General features: G+C 45.6%; 1 protein-coding gene across 1 annotated transcript in view; it reads left to right on the top strand.

Moving 5' to 3' along the window:
* Window positions 1-17,610, top strand: part of LOC311330013 (uncharacterized protein) — a gene marked incomplete at both ends in the record, with an annotated part of 28,915 nt that extends 11,305 nt beyond the window's left edge. The window contains 6 exons of the mRNA XM_084461963.1: window positions 2,134-2,390; window positions 3,845-3,931; window positions 5,188-5,366; window positions 5,538-5,639; window positions 5,813-5,863; window positions 17,302-17,610. Coding sequence (XP_084318089.1) covers window positions 2,134-2,390; window positions 3,845-3,931; window positions 5,188-5,366; window positions 5,538-5,639; window positions 5,813-5,863; window positions 17,302-17,610 — 985 coding nt within the window. The remainder of the gene's footprint in view (window positions 1-2,133; window positions 2,391-3,844; window positions 3,932-5,187; window positions 5,367-5,537; window positions 5,640-5,812; window positions 5,864-17,301) is intronic.
* Window positions 17,611-19,132: the final 1,522 nt, after the last annotated feature.

Raw genomic sequence — 19,132 nt, 5'->3', positions numbered from 1 at the left:
CATTATCTAGCTACCCACCTCCCTGCCAAGCTAATCGGGTTGTAGCTAGCTACGTTTGAGCTAGCTAGCGTTAACACTGTTTGTCTAGGCCAGCCAGATAACGTCAGTACTAGAAGTGCTAACATTAGCACGTTAGCTTAGCAATTAGCACTAGCGCTATTACTAACGTTATCTATTCTGGCCTAGCCTAGCAGTGTTGCTGCTGCTGGGCTACTTAACGTTATATCTTCGAAGAAAAAGAGGAGCAGGCTAACGTTAGCTGTGTGTGGCCATGGTCCAAAATTAACCCTAGCCATTTACTAGCCAATGGCTAGCTGCTAAAAATCTATTGGTAATGGATAATTTACCAGCCAGTTGACTGGTAAGCCTAGCTCCTTTCAGGACTGTTACTAAGGGGCTAGGTTAAAAAAGTCATTCTCAACACTGAAATATATCAAAAGCAGACTGAGGAGCAGCCTGTCTGCCAGCAAATTGGAAGCCTTCATGTTGATGGCCACTGAAAAAGACGTCCTTGTTGCTTTGGACACAGACACTGTCATTGACAAAGTGTCAGAGAAGAGTGAGCTACTGAGGAAACTTATAGTAAGTTGATATGAAATTGTTGTTATTATTATAAAATCATTCATAATAATGTAGCAGCTTTTTAGACTGAAGATAGTGTGATCATGTGACTCATTATTACCCCCCCTCCCCTGTCTCTCAAAGGATGCCCGGCCCTAACTTGTGTGGTTCATTGTCCATTGTTGATGAGGGTATTCAGAGGGCCATGCAGCCTTTTCCACTAAGTAAGTATACAATACATGCAACTATGTTTTTATATTTTCCAGAATCTGTCATTTAATCATTTATAATTTAAAAATGATCATTGATCATGTCTCATCTCTCTCTCTGTCAGGATATTATTGTTGAGGGTATCCAGAGGGTCATGCAGCCTTTTCCAGTAAAGATAAAGGTATTATGATCATGTAATTACCAGTACTGTGATCAACTATCAACATAACTGATCATCAATTATAATGTCTCAGTCTCACCTTTCTCTCTGTCTCCCCTTTTCTCCCTCTCTCTCTATCAAAGGTTGCCCTAATTTGTTTGAAAAGAAGCACTTTGCTTTTAACTGGAGTGGACTTCACAGGCATCCTTTTTATGTAAGTAGTGAGTTTACAATCTATGCAACTGCTTACATTTTCTAGAAGATATTGTTACTATCTGAATCTATAGTTTATCTCACTTATCGTGTCTCATCTCTCTTCCTCCCTCTTTCTCACTCAGGATGCCATTGTTGATGAGGGTATTCAGAGGTCCATGCAGCCTTTTTCCAGTAAGTAAGTATACAATTCATGCAACTCTGATCATCTGAATCTGTCATTTAATCATGTATGACTTATCATTGATCATGTCTCATCTCTCCCTCTCTCTCTCTCCCCCCCTATCTCTCTCTTTCTCTCTCTCTCTCTCAGGAGATGCCATTATTGTTGAGGGTATCCAGAGGGCCATGCAGCCTTTATTACTAAGTAAGTATCAAATACATGCAACTATCTCTCTACATTGTTCTCAATTGAAGATACTGGACCAGTACTGTGATCATTTAACTCCATCAATTATCATTCTCACCTTTCTCTCTTTGTCTCTCCCTCTCACTCTTTTAAAGGTTGCCTTGTTTGAGGAGGAGATCTTTTCAGCCCAGTGGAGTTCACAGGCAACATTTTGAGTTACTTGTATACTTTGTACATATATTTCTATACTTACATTTGAATAATAATAATAATAATTTAATAAATAATTTGAAATTATACTTTGACTTCTATCAGAGCTTTTTCTTTGACAATTTCTTGTACTTCTACTGTAACTGTTACTTGAGTATGGAGATTGTGTACTCCACGGCCACGTCTGATCACCAGGGAGTCAAGAGTGAGTGAGTACACTCGTCCATTTGCACTGGTACACTTGTCCACGGAACTTACTCATCTTTGTAGTGGTTTGGGGAAATAGTACGGTGGTATTGCATATTTAAAGGGGCCGCAAGGATTTCGTACTGGTGGGTGGTGTCCGACCGATTGTGGTGAGCCGGTCTGGGCCAAAAATGCCAGGGCCGATTTTTTGTCCCAGCCCTGGCCTCGTCTGCATCACCCGCAGCGGCAGCGACGCCCACAAGTTCATCCACCAGACGGATGCCCTCTGGAGGCACCGGCAGAACATCCACGTGGTCTGCGAGTGGGTGACCAACGAGATCTCGGCCACTCACGTGAGGCGGGCGCTGCGCCGCGGCCGGAGCGTCCGGTACCTGCTGCCCGACCCCGTGGTGCGCTACATCCGGGAGCAGAGCCTGTACAGCGCGGAGAGCGAGCAGAAAAACGCTGACGTCGTCCTGGCCCCTTTGCAGAGATACACAGGCTCCGCCTCCTCCAGCTGAGCTAGCCTCCCCATCACCCGCTGCCTCACAGCCTCCCCCAGGACCACCTCTCCTCTAGCGGGGGCGGGGATAGGTTTTGTGGCTGGACTGATTATTGTCGCTTTTTGTTTCCGTTGGTTTTTGACTCTGAAGTAGTCCACGTCCGTCCGCCAGTGCCTCGTCAAAAACGCGTGACTTTTCTGATAAGGAAGATTTAGTTTGCTCTGTTTCAGTAGAGCATCTTTTCTTGAGGTCTTCTCTTCACAGGACAGAGGTGGAACAGAGACGGGACAGAACGTTTGCTAAATGCTGTGAAAGCGCCTTGTGATTTGTAGGTCGAAGTATAGCATAGTTATAATCCAATCAGCTGACACTAGAGTGTCATACGCAATAATGTTCACATTAGTGCCGATACAGACAGCAGCAAGGGTTGCCCTTGATGTGTTGTGTATTAGTGAAATTGCATAGCGCAACCTTGGTCGAGACAGGGCATTTACTGATTCTAGTGTGAAGAAATTAGAATAGCCTACCTTGTTTAAGATCAAACATGTTTTACATGGAAATGAGACACCACTCCAACCTAGTAACCTAGTCTGTTTGTTTTTGAATACTGGTGTGAGAGCAACTGACTGTTTTTGATGGGTGTGTTTTACTGTTCTCATACAGAACGGTGCTAAAAGATGCATGGAACCTGACAGTGATGGTGGAATGTAAAAGGGATAACGGAGACGGTACAAACAAACAACTTCCATTCAACACCTCAACACCTCAAGTTGTTAACAGTGGCACTCAAACAGAATTGAATCTAAGCATAAGCACATTACTACTGTATTTGATATATACTGTATCAGCAAGGAACAAATGAAATGCATTCATCTTCATAGTCACATTCATCTTGGTGTTTTTGGCAATGTCAAATGGCCACACAAGGGTTTTTTTTCTACTTCAATAGCCTTGGCAGGAAAACACCCCTGACTTCTGCATTCCGCCTGTTTTCTGCATAGTGTCGATAGTTTAGTTTGTCTTTCAGTTTCTCATTTGGAGAGCTAGAGAGAGGAGCTAGAGAGAGATTCAACTATGTTCATTTTCCAAGTTGAAGTGATGTACGGGCGAATTGAAAAATGGCCTCGTCTTCAAGTGAGATGAAGAGAAAGTAGGCTACTACTTTGTCACCTACTTATGTTCTACAGTAGGTCAAATACTTTAATAATTGTCTGTGCTCCCCGGGGGAGAAGAGGATTGTCATACAAGCTGCACGCAGAGAAAAGTATGACATGTCTTGTTCCCATCCCATATCTTAGAGGAGCACCAACCCCATCCTTAGCCCTCAGGTGACAGCGAATGAACAGAAGGCACACCTCCCTCTATCCCTCATAAGCGAGTCCCTGCCATAGCCAACATCCTGTTCTGTCTACAGGTGACAGTTTTTCCTCCACCTTCGTATTGCAGCTTGAGCACCCTGTCTGAAAATGCCAGTGGGCTTCTGTGGGACGTGGGACATGCTCAGCAATGTCAACATGGAGGATTATATGATTGCACTTGGTAAGTTCTAAATTGTAAAAATGTAATATCTAAAGTGAACGCCTGGTCATCTCCATATTTTCTTCATTGAATTTAGGTCATTATGATGATGCTACAGTATGCACGGTTTTCAGGACCAGAGTTGAGTTTTTTAGTGTCTTGATCATTTGATAACCGATCATTGGTGGTATTAAGAGACTTGGTTTGACACGTTTACCTTGCCGGGCAGCTGGATGGGCGAGACTGTAACAAACCAACTGGCGCGTCAGGCTCAGGGCGTGTGTTTCTGCTCGCTCCTTGTACTTACCATTGATCCATCCATTTGTTGACTGCAAATATTACTTACGCTTGTTGAATCAGTCAAATGTTATCAATTTCACTGATATTGTGTGTGAAAATGAGACACAAGTTCAAGTAGGCCTATTTGTCGATATAGGCTATAGGCTACATTGGAATATGCTGCCATATGAGAAGAGCACAATAAAACAAAATAAGCATCAATAATATATTAGAATGAGAATTAGAATAGAGGCTAGTAGGCTACTGATCATTCAAAAGCCATAAAGCACTGGGCTATCTCTGGAACTAATCGCTTTTATTATATCTTCATCTAGAGGGTAAAGATGTGCACTGCTGCAGGCTGTCTGGGATCCTTGACTGTTCTTAGCTCTGTTAAGAACCCTGCTTGTGTAAATGTTCTTTAAAGATGGAAGATCAGCACCAATTGTGATGAGCTATACAGACAATTCTTACTAGAGGTTTGTGATTTTGAGAAGTCAAGTTGCCAAACCAAACATTGATGGAACCAGTTAGAATGCTGGCAGTAGAATTGGCACAGATTGATTACAGGCCAGTGCTCATTTTGAATTTCTTGTTCATAGAAAATAAAGGCTTATGTGCCTTCTTTATAATGGCTTGGAGACAGATCTTCTGGTGGCTGTAGACCAAGGAATTTGAAAAAGCATTTCTACTTCTCCATATAGAATTATGCTGTAGGCTACATTTTTCCTTCTGAAATCAACAATGACTTCTTTAGTTGTGCCTACATTAAAATGTGATTATTATTAGCACACCAGCTGACTAAATTATTCTCTATAATTTACTTCATCATTCACAATAAACACAGTTACTGTTGTATATTCTTAAAATTTAACAATAGAATTATTTTGGAATTTGGCAGTGCAATCATGAATAAAAAGTGAGTAGAATAATGGGATCAGCACGCTCACACACACACACACGCAACGCAGGCTTATAAGCTCCCTGTCCCTCCCCAGGTATCAGTGCTATCACACGTAAGATTGCCCTGAGGTTGAATCTGAGGAAGGTGATCGAGCAGCAGGGAGACCTGTACGTGATCAAGACCCTCAGCCCCTTACGAAACTACACCTTTTCCTTCACACTGGGACGGGAGTTTGAGGAGTTCACCAAGGGACTGGATGACCGACACTGCAAGGTACTTGTCAGGCTCAGTCAAGTTGAGAAAATGTTGAATGTTAGGCCTACATGTTATATGATGATGTTTTTGTACATTATTAACAAATAGTATCATTTTGTAAACGTGCAGGAATGATGTGTGTGTGTGTGTGTGTGTGTGTGTGTATGTGTGTGTGTGTGTGTCTTTCAGTCATTGGTGACATGGGAGGGTGCCAGGCTGGTGGCTGAGCAGACAGGGGAGAAGAGGAACAGAGGCTGGGCACACTGGATTGAGGATGATCAACTGCATTTGGTAAGAAGTTTCAACTGAAGACAAAAACTTCAACGGGGTAACCAATCGCCTTGAGGCAGCAAAGCGAAGTGGTCGGCGGGGGCGGGGGGGGTGTATATCACTTCTGCCTGTCAATGTGCGTGTGAATAGGCTAACTCTTATTCACCTAACATGTATCTTTTCTCTGTGCTTAGGAGCTGTACTGTGAAGGTCAAGTCTGCAAGCAAGTTTTCAAAAAGAGCATAGTGAATAAATGTTGAAGATGAATTGTCTGGACCCTAAATGATGGGGAGAGCCTTGTCAAATACATTTTCTGTTTTGTTTTGTTCTTGGACTTAACTGCTCATTATGCAATACAAACGAGAAGTACAAATGAGGGAATGGTGGTGGTGACGTTGTCCGGCCACTAGAGGGCACCATTTGATTATTGTTATCAGATTGTCTGGTAAAGTCCCTCTGATCATGGATGGAAAACCACTGTTTCCTGCACATCTCTTGGATGGTAAACCGAAGCTTTGAAAAATGAGTTTCACATTGCACTGGTTTAGAGAACCTCAAAGAAAAATAGCATCTGAGCTGAACTGCCAGTCTCTTATTATTGCACAGGACCCATATATCTATTGCATAAGACTGCATCTGCAGTGCCCTAGCTGTCTGATAATAAGTCATGGTGTGGAGTTGAGCATAATATAGGACACATCAATTGCACCCTTACCTAATGCGTATACTGTCCACAGTTGTGTCCCCATGGTAGTTAATCTTTTTTTGCCAAAATATTCTATATAGGTTATGTGTCTGCGCCCAACTTTATACTGAGAATGTCTGTATTTTTTGTACTATATGCTACACAATGTAAAATAAAAGATGTACATATGTATCATAATGTCTCTTGAGTGAATAATCACCTGCTTGCACAGGTGGATGTGCAATGGAAAATTAGCCTAGCTCTCAGATGCTTGCCCTTGGCCCCATGACCTTCTCCACATTGCCTATCCCCGAGCCACAGCCACGATCAGGCATAGCCTAAGTGTGCCAAACAAATGATGTCAGGCCTGAGAAGCAATCCAAATCACTCAAATAAATATGCATTATCAGAGGGGGCAAGAACCTAGAATTGATAGTTATGGCTCTGTTACATCGATATTACTCTAGGCTACTAAAACAACAGTAGAATATCAAATATGATTAAATGTAACACAGATGGCCGAATCCAGCGATCAGACTCAAATCCCACCCTTCTCCCGTGGTCACGTGATACACTATCCAGAATGGCCTCCTTCGTGTTTTGACATACTTTTGTGTTTGTTTCATTCTTGGTAGAAATCGTGTGGATCAATCCATTTAGGGAGGAAAATAGTCTGTTCTGCCTCTTTATTTTTCTTTATTTAACTTTAAGACAATCAAGCCAAACAGTTATTTGCTTAACGAGTTAGCTAGACCATGAATATTTGGTTCTATTAGAAATAGCTGCTGCGAGCTAGCTGGCTGGCTGGCACAATTGTTGTTTAGCCAGTTGGAAATAAAGGAAAAATAATGGAAGAATTGAGTGCCGACGAGGTAAGCTTACAACGGCGATGCTGGTATAAATTACTTTCTGGTGTTGACATGTTTTTTGACAAGGTTGTCCTTCTTGATTTTGGTGTGCTGGGACTACTGCCTCTTGTGGTGCCAACAGAGAACTGCAGGCCAACATTGTCCAGAGTGACGGAGGGAGGGAGTGATAACCGGACAAATGCTATACTATACTAACGCTGGCTTACAGCCACGCACAAAAACACATAGACAAATGTAGGCTATATTGTTGAAAATATTTATTTCAGTACAACAAATGCAGTGTGTAGTAATGTAAAGGAATGTATGAGAAAAGCCTAGCACATTTAGATCAAGGTCCAGGTCAAATTACTTTAAAACCTGAGGTCATTATTTTGCTAGTACGTTGTGCCAGCAAGTGTGCTTCATGTTCTGCTGGAGTGTTACCCAGGATGGTGGGATGTTTTCCAGAGTTCGAGACCTCTGTGTGTAGAGCTGTCCTTCTGGTTCCTGGTTGAAGGAAGGTTCTAAAGGGTTCTAGACTTCTGTGTAAAGAGCTGATCTTCTGGATCCTGGTTGAAAGTAGATTCTCCAGGGTTCTAGACTTCTGTGTGGAGAGCTGTTCTCCTGTCATCGTTCACATCCGTGCTACTCTCTGGTTGGGTCGTACATCAGCACCTCTAATCTCTCCAGCAGTAACATTGACCCTCTACTGACCTCACTGGACATGCTGAGGAGATCAATTAAAGGATAATGCTCGTTTTTGACAACCTGACAACCCTCTGTAATATGATCTTTAGAAACGTCTTTCGAAACGAAATAGCTTCCTCGCACAGCGCGCAATCGTTGCTCCAGCACGCTGTGCGCATGCGTGCTGGAGCAAGTGAGGAAGCTATTTCGTTTCGAAAGACGTTTCTAAAGATCAAATTACAGAGGCATGTGAAAAACCACCACATGATTATGCTCTATGTAAGCACAACTAGCGATTCATGAAGACAGATTGATGAAAACAACCGCTTCGCGGCAGGAAATAGATTTTTAGAAACTGCATTCTAAGTGCCCCGACCACCGACATTACATGGATATACTTGGCTCGCGCTGGATTTTAAATTTCTTCTACATGCCTCCGAACTACACCAAAGTGATCTCGGTGAGTCAAACGTCTTATAATATGTCGTAAATAAGGTCCAGGTTGTCAAAAACGAGCATTGTCCTTTAAAGCAGCGTTGACCTCTGAGAAACACGTCCACATTCCCCAGGTGTCCTGTTTCCTCTGTCAGACAGTGCAGACGTTTCCCAGCCTGTGAAAGGACTGGGAGACTCAGAAAACATTTGTTGAACAGCTCTGTACCAAAAGTTTGAGCCGACACCAGAGGCCGACACCTACATCAGGAGCCGTATGCTGAATGAAGCCATAATAAAAAGACATACACCCGCGGTACATAACTGTTCACCAAATGTTTTACCACTATGAATGCCACCCAGTGTCTGAGCCACCCAGTCCTTTCACAGGCTGGGACACATCTACACTGTCTGACAGGACGCCTGGACAACGTGGACGTGTTCCTCAGAGGTCAACACTGCTTTCAGTGGACTCTTCTACATGCCCAGTGGACAGTGGAGGGTCAATGTTACTGCTGGAGAGATTAGTGGTGCTGATGTACGACCCAACCAGAGAGTAGGACGGACGTGAATGATGCCAGGAGAACAGCTCTCCACACAGTAGTTTAGAACCCTGGAGAACCTACCTTCAAACAGGAACCAGAAGAAGAGCCCTTCACACAGAAGTCTAGAACCCTTGAGAACCTACTTTCAACCAGGAACCAGAAGGACAGCTCTCCACACAGAAGTCTGGAGCTCTGGAAAACATTCCACCAACTTGGGTAACATTCCAGCAGAACATGAAGCACACTTGGTAGCGCAGTGTACTAGCAAAATAATGACCTCAGGTAATTTGACTTGAACCTTGATCTAAATGTGCTATGTTAGAAATGTCTAGTGTCAAAGCTAACATGAGAATACAAATGTTTGTATGTGTGTGTGTGTATGTGTGCACGTGTATGTTGTTGTTCTGTGTGTGTGTGTGTGTCTGTGGAGGGGGGGGGGTTGCAGTTGTGTGTGTGTGTGTGTGTGTGTGTGTGTGTGTGTGTGTAGTTCTGTGTGTGTGTGTGTAGTTCTGTGTGTGTGTGTGTGTGTGTGTGTGTGTGTGTGTGTGCACTGTCCGCACAGGCAGGCGAACATCGAAAACTGGATCTGTCAAATCTGTCAAAACAGACAATAGTAAGATTTTCAGTGCATTATCCTCACTGACAGTGTAATTCAGCCCAGAACATATATATCAGATAGATAAATTGATAGATCGATAGACAGACAGACAGACAGACAGACAGACAGACAGATAGATAGATAGATAGATAGATAGATAGATAGATAGATAGATAGATAGATAGATAGATAGATAGATAGATAGATATATAGATAGATAGACTTTACCAGCTTTTTCTCGTTAATAAGGACGTTGATGTCCTTCAGACCTGAAATCACAATAGTGAAGCTCGCGCTCACTGATGCAGGGTTCAGCTGGACGTTAATGTCCGTCAGATCTGAAATCACAAAATTAATATTGTTTAACCTGCAAAATGGAGAGCATCAAAAAACAAATGGCTGTCCAGGCTGTTTTGACCTCACCCCATTCCTGTCTACGAGTAGGTCGTCCCGAGCCTTTCAGAGCACGGGTGGAGGAGCAGGAGTGTCGTGTCTGTCTCTCCGACCTCAGAGGCTTGTCCTCCTCCTTCAGCACCAGGCCCATCAGTGGAGTTGAGGCAGCTGGGGCGACACTCTCCCTGAGGTGAGAGAGGCTCAGCTTGGCCTCCAGCTGCAGCGCTAGGTCGTTGACCTCCTCCTCGATTGTTAGGGAGGCCATCAGAGGTGGAGTGGGTTTACTGGCACCGATGGTGTGAAGCCTTGTGCTGGCAGGTCCACTGGCAGGAGGAGGGTTAGCCCCAGCCTGCTCCCTGACCAGAGGGTTAGCTCCAGCTTGCTCCCTGACAAGAGGGCGGCTCAACACAAGCTTGGTCTCCAGCTGAGGTGTCAAGTCGACTTCAGCCTCGAGTGTTGGAGAGGCCATCACAGGTGAAGCAGGCTTAAGGGCACTCACAGGAGCACGGATGTAGGAGCAGGAGTGCCCTGTCTGTCTGTCCTTCCTCAGAGGCCTGCCCTCTGCCTCTAGTGCCAGGCCAATTGTTGCAGTGGATGTAGGGGCAACACAAGGCCAAAAACCTGTCTTCCCACTCTCCCTGAGGCGAGGGGGGCTCAGCTTGGCCTCCAGCTGAAGTGCCAAGTCGTTGACCACCTCCTCGAGTGTTGGAGAGGCCATCACAGGGGGAGCAAGCTTAAAGGCACTCACAGGAGCACGGATGTAGGAGCAGGAGTGCCCTGTCTCTCTGTCCTTCCTCAGAGGCCTGCCCTCTGCCTCTAGTGCCAGGCCAGTAGGTAGAGTTGGTGCAGGGGCAACACAAGGCCAAAATCCCATCTTCCCACTCTCCCTTGGGCGAGGGGGGCTCAGCTTGGCCTCCAGCTGCAGCGCTAGGTCGTTGACCTCATCCTCAATTGTTGTAGAGATCAACTGAGGTGGAGTTTTCTGTTTCAATGAAAAGAAAGTCACTGAAGCTAATCCAATAATTTATTTGCTCATTGCTCATGGTATGTAAGTAAATCCTGAGCTTGAGGTTCTCCCTCTTAAGCTCAGCTATAGAAATTGAGTATGGATATTGAGAAATGACAAGATCCTGAGAACCTTTATAGTGGCCTGGCATTAAAGAGTTGTCTGGTCTCAATAGAGAGTGGGTCTAGGTCCAGGACTGTACAAAACCAGATAAAGTTGACTGACCATGCTTACATGGTATATGAAATATAAACCTTTAGGGGGGTTACTTACCTTTTGGTAACCCGACATGGTCCCGTGTGGGCTGGACCAAGGCTCCATGTTGTGTTCTTGAGGGGAAAATTGGACGGTTAATTTAAATTAACTGGGGGCACAGGCTTTACAAGGGCTTTAAGTGTGGGTCAGGCAATTGGCAGTGAACCAGACAATTAACAGTGAACAGTCAACCAGACCACTACACTCACCCAGCATCTGCTTCCGCTGCTGTGGTGGAGTGGCAGCCAGAATGGAGGTCGTCCGAGACCTCCATTCTCTCGCACGCTCCCGAATGCCCAGCGGGTAGACAGCAGGACGCGCAGGAGCTGTAGGAGCCGAGGTTGGACGAGGGCCCATGGTCTGGGCGGAGACACACTGGATGGACGTGGACCAAGGCTCCATGTTGTGTTCTTGAGGGGAAAATTGGACGGTTAATTTAAATTAACTGGGGGCACAGGCTTTACAAGGGCTTTAAGTGTGGGTCAGGCAATTGGCAGTGAACCAGACAATTAACAGTGAACAGTCAACCAGACCACTACACTCACCCAGCATCTGCTTCCGCTGCTGTGGTGGAGTGGCAGCCAGAATGGAGGTCGTCCGAGACCTCCATTCTCTCGCACGCTCCCGAATGCCCAGCGGGTAGACAGCAGGACGCGCAGGAGCTGTAGGAGCCGAGGTTGGACGAGGGCCCATGGTCTGGGCGGAGACACACTGGATGGACGTGGACCAAGGCTCCATGTTGTGTTCTTGAGGGGAAAATTGGACGGTTAATTTAAATTAACTGGGGGCACAGGCTTTACAAGGGCTTTAAGTGTGGGTCAGGCAATTGGCAGTGAACCAGACAATTAACAGTGAACAGTCAACCAGACCACTACACTCACCCAGCATCTGCTTCCGCTGCTGTGGTGGAGTGGCAGCCAGAATGGAGGTCGTCCGAGACCTCCATTCTCTCGCACGCTCCCGAATGCCCAGCGGGTAGACAGCAGGACGCGCAGGAGCTGTAGGAGCCGAGGTTGGACGAGGGCCCATGGTCTGGGCGGAGACACACTGGATGGACGTGGACCAAGGCTCCATGTTGTGTTCTTGAGGGGAAAATTGGACGGTTAATTTAAATTAACTGGGGGCACAGGCTTTACAAGGGCTTTAAGTGTGGGTCAGGCAATTGGCAGTGAACCAGACAATTAACAGTGAACAGTCAACCAGACCACTACACTCACCCAGCATCTGCTTCCGCTGCTGTGGTGGAGTGGCAGCCAGAATGGAGGTCGTCCGAGACCTCCATTCTCTCGCACGCTCCCGAATGCCCAGCGGGTAGACAGCAGGACGCGCAGGAGCTGTAGGAGCCGAGGTTGGACGAGGGCCCATGGTCTGGGCGGAGACACACTGGATGGACGTGTGAGGGATGGCAGCCATGGAGGATCCAGAGGGCTGTGCAGGCAGTTTGATCTCCATGCTGGGCATGGCACGCCTGACGGCCATTCGCTGCCTGTATCTGTTGGTTAGATACACCCGTGGCTGTTTCTTGGGCCGGGCCAGGGCCACATACAGGGGCTTGGTGGCCAGGATGCGTCCGTTCAGCGCTGCAATGGCCCGGGAGGCCTCCTCAGGGGAGGACAGACACACAAACCCAAAGCCCTTGCTGCGGCCGCGCTCCATCACGACTTTGGCACTAATGATGGTACCAAAGGGAGAGAACTCCTTCCTCAGTCGCATCTCATCAATCTCTTCCTTCAAGTTCTTTATGTAGAGACTGATGCCGGTACACTGTTTGATTTGGTCGCCCAGCTCGGCCTCTCGTACATTTCTGGATTTGAAAGGGCCAGCAAACACCTTTTTACCGTTGAGGAGCATGCCATTGATCCTCTTGATGGCCCTCTCAGCGTCCTCCGGAGCCTCAAAGTGCACAAAGCCGTAGCCCTTGGAGCCGTTCTCGTCACTCTCCACTTTACAGGAGAGGATGGTGCCGAAGGCGGAGAAGGTGTCATACAGGGCCTGGCTGTCGATGGACTTCTCCAAACCCTTCAGGAAGATGTTCCCAATTCCGTTGTCCCTCAGGGTGCGGTCGCGTTGAGACCACGTGATCCGGAGCTGTCGGCCCATGACTGTTTCATAGCTCAAGGTGTCAAGAGCGCGTTTGGCGTCAGCTGGCTGCTGGAAGTTGACATATGCGTATCTTGAGGAGCGCCTGGTGATCCTGTCTCTACAGACCCGGATAGAATGGAGTGTCCCCATGGGGCTAAATAAATCATACAGCATGGCCTCTGTCACGTCGGGGTGCAGATCCCCAATGTGCAGGGAGGCCATGGAGAAGTTAGGAGCACTGGATTGCATTGCATACACCAACCACTTCAAAATGTCACTGACCACTGACAGAGAAAAATTTAACTATGAACTAGAATGTGGCTGTCATAGTCATACTGTGACATCATTGTGTTCAAATATGATGTCATATCATTGTGAGACAATCTGTTACAGTATGGCCAAACTTCTAATTCTAGAATTGCCATGACTGACTCAAGTCAAGGAAGAAGTATTAATTATTTATATAGTTAGGTTAAATAAGTTTATTATTATGGCCTGTGCAAAAATGTAATAAAAATAACAAAATTAATATGACTAAGGCAACAAACTCATTTTGTCCTGATTCCCCTCCTTGAATAGAGTGTGTAATTCCGATTATATCCACTGGGTGGCAATGCTGTAAAATGGGCATGGGGAGTAGAGTGTCAAAATAACGCTCGTTTGGAATTCCCTTCAACATCATTTTCAGGGCTGTCGCATGTCAACAGCCTGTCACAAACTATGGCTTACCATAACCATTGTTAATGAATGAATCTTATATTAACTGAAGCTAAGCTTTCGGAGAGGGAAAGTCATGTGTCCCGATCTCAGACGATGTGGCAGGCCGGTTGTTTTGGAGTTTTGGTTTTACACGTGCATGTTTCGTTTGCAGTGAGAGTGCAGTTATATTCTTTTGCAGTGCAGTTTACATTATTTTGCAGTGAGAGTGCAGTGTTATAATTTAAGCCTGGAGCGTCTGGGGGGGCGGGCAGCTATAGGGGGTTTGGGGAGCGTCCCGAGCCATGCTGGTGTGCATTTGAAATGAAATGATTAATATAGCCATGTCCTTTTTCTAACGCCTGTGTGGTGTGTGTGTGTGTGTGTGTTCTGACGCCGGACCCCACCGGTTAAAAAAAGGTGGTGGCAGCGCAATTCGCTATTGAACCCAGAAACCAGCTCCTCCCTCTGTTGGGTGGTTCTGGTTCTTTTCAGTAGGCTACGCCAGATGCAGCATGCTACATCCAAACTGTGCCTGCTACATCTGGTGTACTACACCTGCACACACTCAACATAACGAGACAATCAAAACAAACTGACAAAATTAACTGAAGGATTTGCAGCTAGAGATGAATGCGCTGATATGGTCTCAGTCTCAGTGAAGATAATATGAGGAAGGTGTTTTTTATAGTCAGGGAGTCTGAAACAAAAGCACCGTTCGTGCTGACTATGCATGACTGGCAGGGCTGGACTGGCCATGTGGCGGGGCCGGACCTACTTGTGGGCCGATCTAAAAAAAAATATATATATTTTTTTCTTTGGGGGCTAACGAACGGCCCATAGAGCAGGGACAGCGGCCCATTGGTCCATTTTCTATACTGACACTGGGCTGGCCCAATCATATGTAGGCCCCACCCCTCCCTCTGTTAGTTTCAGGTGTCATTTGCGTGGGCCGTTAGAGAGCCAAAAGTCAGTGGATGGAGAAAGAAGTATTGAGGCGGATGCTGCAACATGTGCAAAAATTACTGATATGTTTGCGCCAGGGGCTGCTTCAACGTCTACAGCCGACGTTGTGCAGCAACACCATGTTGAACACGAACTTGAAGGAGAGGTGGCTGGTGGCCATGGTGGCCGAGAGCAGGACAGGGAAGCCGAGGAGGGACAGAGACATGACAGGGCCGAGGAAGGACAGAGTGAGCAGGAGGAGTGTGTAGTTGAAACGGTAAGGAAATATAGCTGAAAGCTAAAAAAGCTATAGCTAAATATGAATATGGGTGACGGCTATCTGCTGGCTAGCGCCAGCTAGCATTAGCTAGGTACAGCTAGCTAGCATTATCTAGCTACCCACCTCCCTGCCAAGCTAATCGGGTTGTAGCTAGCTACGTTTGAGCTAGCTAGCGTTAACACTGTTTGTCTAGGCCAGCCAGATAACGTCAGTACTAGAAGTGCTAACATTAGCACGTTAGCTTAGCAATTAGCACTAGCGCTATTACTAACGTTATCTATTCTGGCCTAGCCTAGCAGTGTTGCTGCTGCTGGGCTACTTAACGTTATATCTTCGAAGAAAAAGAGGAGCAGGCTAACGTGAGCTGTGTGTGGCCATGGTCCAAAATTAACCCTAGCCATTTACTAGCCAATGGCTAGCTGCTAAAAATCTATTGGTAATGGATAATTTACCAGCCAGTTGACTGGTAAGCCTAGCTCCTTTCAGGACTGTTACTAAGGGGCTAGGTTAAAAAAGTCATTCTCAACACTGAAATATATCAAAAGCAGACTGAGGAGCAGCCTGTCTGCCAGCAAATTGGAAGCCTTCATGTTGATGGCCACTGAAAAAGACGTCCTTGTTGCTTTGGACACAGACACTGTCATTGACAAAGTGTCAGAGAAGAGTGAGCTACTGAGGAAACTTATAGTAAGTTGATATGAAATTGTTGTTATTATTATAAAATCATTCATAATAATGTAGCAGCTTTTTAGACTGAAGATAGTGTGATCATGTGACTCATTATTACCCCCCCTCCCCTGTCTCAAAGGATGCCCGGCCCTAACTTGTGTGGTTCATTGTCCATTGTTGATGAGGGTATTCAGAGGGCCATGCAGTCTTTTCCACTAAGTAAGTATACAATACATGCAACTATGTTTTTATATTTTCCAGAATCTGTCATTTAATCATTTATAATTTAAAAATGATCATTGATCATGTCTCATCTCTCTCTCACTCCCCCCCCCCCTCTCTCTCTGTCAGGATATTATTGTTGAGGGTATCCAGAGGGTCATGCAGCCTTTTCCAGTAAAGATAAAGGTATTATGATCATGTAATTACCAGTACTGTGATCAACTATCAACATAACTGATCATCAATTATAATGTCTCAGTCTCACCTTTCTCTCTGTCTCCCCTTTTCTCCCTCTCTCTCTATCAAAGGTTGCCCTAATTTGTTTGAAAAGAAGCACTTTGCTTTTAACTGGAGTGGACTTCACAGGCATCCTTTTTATGTAAGTAGTGAGTTTACAATCTATGCAACTGCTTACATTTTCTAGAAGATATTGTTACTATCTGAATCTATAGTTTATCTCACTTATCGTGTCTCATCTCTCTTCCTCCCTCTTTCTCACTCAGGATGCCATTGTTGATGAGGGTATTCAGAGGTCCATGCAGCCTTTTTCCAGTAAGTAAGTATACAATTCATGCAACTCTGATCATCTGAATCTGTCATTTAATCATGTATGACTTATCATTGATCATGTCTCATCTCTCCCTCTCTCTCTCTCCCCCCCTATCTCTCTCTTTCTCTCTCTCTCTCTCAGGAGATGCCATTATTGTTGAGGGTATCCAGAGGGCCATGCAGCCTTTATTACTAAGTAAGTATCAAATACATGCAACTATCTCTCTACATTGTTCTCAATTGAAGATACTGGACCAGTACTGTGATCATTTAACTCCATCAATTATCATTCTCACCTTTCTCTCTTTGTCTCTCCCTCTCACTCTTTTAAAGGTTGCCTTGTTTGAGGAGGAGATCTTTTCAGCCCAGTGGAGTTCACAGGCAACATTTTGAGTTACTTGTATACTTTGTACATATATTTCTATACTTACATTTGAATAATAATAATAATAATTTAATAAATAATTTGAAATTATACTTTGACTTCTATCAGAGCTTTTTCTTTGACAATTTCTTGTACTTCTACTGTAACTGTTACTTGAGTATGGAGATTGTGTACTCCACGGCCACGTCTGATCACCAGGGAGTCAAGAGTGAGTGAGTACACTCGTCCATTTGCACTGGTACACTTGTCCACGGAACTTACTCATCTTTGTAGTGGTTTGGGGAAATAGTACGGTGGTATTGCATATTTAAAGGGGCCGCAAGGATTTCGTACTGGTGGGTGGTGTCCGACCGATTGTGGTGAGCCGGTCTGGGCCAAAAATGCCAGGGCCGATTTTTTGTCCCAGTCCAGCCCTGGCCTCGTCTGCATCACCCGCAGCGGCAGCGACGCCCACAAGTTCATCCACCAGACGGATGCCCTCTGGAGGCACCGGCAGAACATCCACGTGGTCCGCGAGTGGGTGACCAACGAGATCTCGGCCACTCACGTGAGGCGGGCGCTGCGCCGCGGCCGGAGCGTCCGGTACCTGCTGCCCGACCCCGTGGTGCGCTACATCCGGGAGCAGAGCCTGTACAGCGCGGAGAGCGAGCAGAAAAACGCTGACGTCGTCCTGGCCCCTTTGCAGAGATACACAGGCTCCGCCTCCTCCAGCTGAGCTAGCCTCCCCATCACCCGCTGAATCACAGCCTCCCCCAGGACCACCTCTCCTCTAGCGGGGGCGGGGATAGGTTTTGTGGCCGGACTGATTATTGTCGCTTTTTGTTTCCGTTGGTTTTTGACTCTGAAGTAGTCCACGTCCGTCCGCCAGTGCCTCGTCAAAAACGCGTGACTTTTCTGATAAGGAAGATTTAGTTTGCTCTGTTTCAGTAGAGCATCTTTTCTTGAGGTCTTCTCTTCACAGGACAGAGGTGGAACAGAGACGGGACAGAACGTTTGCTAAATGCTGTGAAAGCGCCTTGTGATTTGTAGGTCGAAGTATAGCATAGTTATAATCCAATCAGCTGACACTAGAGTGTCATACGCAATAATGTTCACATTAGTGCCGATACAGACAGCAGCAAGGGTTGCCCTTGATGTGTTGTGTATTAGTGAAATTGCATAGCGCAACCTTGGTCGAGACAGGGCATTTACTGATTCTAGTGTGAAGAAATTAGAATAGCCTACCTTGTTTAAGATCAAACATGTTTTACATGGAAATGAGACACCACTCCAACCTAGTAACCTAGTCTGTTTGTTTTTGAATACTGGTGTGAGAGCAACTGACTGTTTTTGATGGGTGTGTTTTACTGTTCTCATACAGAACGGTGCTAAAAGATGCATGGAACCTGACAGTGATGGTGGAATGTAAAAGGGATAACGGAGACGGTACAAACAAACAACTTCCATTCAACACCTCAACACCTCAAGTTGTTAACAGTGGCACTCAAACAGAATTGAATCTAAGCATAAGCACATTACTACTGTATTTGATATATACTGTATCAGCAAGGAACAAATGAAATGCATTCATCTTCATAGTCACATTCATCTTGGTGTTTTTGGCAATGTCAAATGGCCACACAAGGGTTTTTTTTCTACTTCAATAGCCTTGGCAGGAAAACACCCCTGACTTCTGCATTCCGCCTGTTTTCTGCATAGTGTCGATAGTTTAGTTTGTCTTTCAGTTTCTCATTTGGAGAGCTAGAGAGAGGAGCTAGAGAGAGATTCAACTATGTTCATTTTCCAAGTTGAAGTGATGTACGGGCGAATTGAAAAATGGCCTCGTCTTCAAGTGAGATGAAGAGAAAGTAGGCTACTACTTTGTCACCTACTTATGTTCTACAGTAGGTCAAATACTTTAATAATTGTCTGTGCTCCCCGGGGGAGAAGAGGATTGTCATACAAGCTGCACGCAGAGAAAAGTATGACATGTCTTGTTCCCATCCCATATCTTAGAGGAGCACCAACCCCATCCTTAGCCCTCAGGTGACAGCGAATGAACAGAAGGCACACCTCCCTCTATCCCTCATAAGCGAGTCCCTGCCATAGCCAACATCCTGTTCTGTCTACAGGTGACAGTTTTTCCTCCACCTTCGTATTGCAGCTTGAGCACCCTGTCTGAAAATGCCAGTGGGCTTCTGTGGGACGTGGGACATGCTCAGCAATGTCAACATGGAGGATTATATGATTGCACTTGG

The sequence above is a fragment of the Borostomias antarcticus genome (genome assembly GCF_949987555.1).
Source record: "Borostomias antarcticus genome assembly, chromosome: 3".
In the NCBI taxonomy this organism is placed as follows: domain Eukaryota; kingdom Metazoa; phylum Chordata; class Actinopteri; order Stomiiformes; family Stomiidae; genus Borostomias; species Borostomias antarcticus.
The sequence above is the reverse complement of the archived record's forward strand: the minus strand, read 5'-3'. Positions and strand labels throughout refer to the sequence as shown.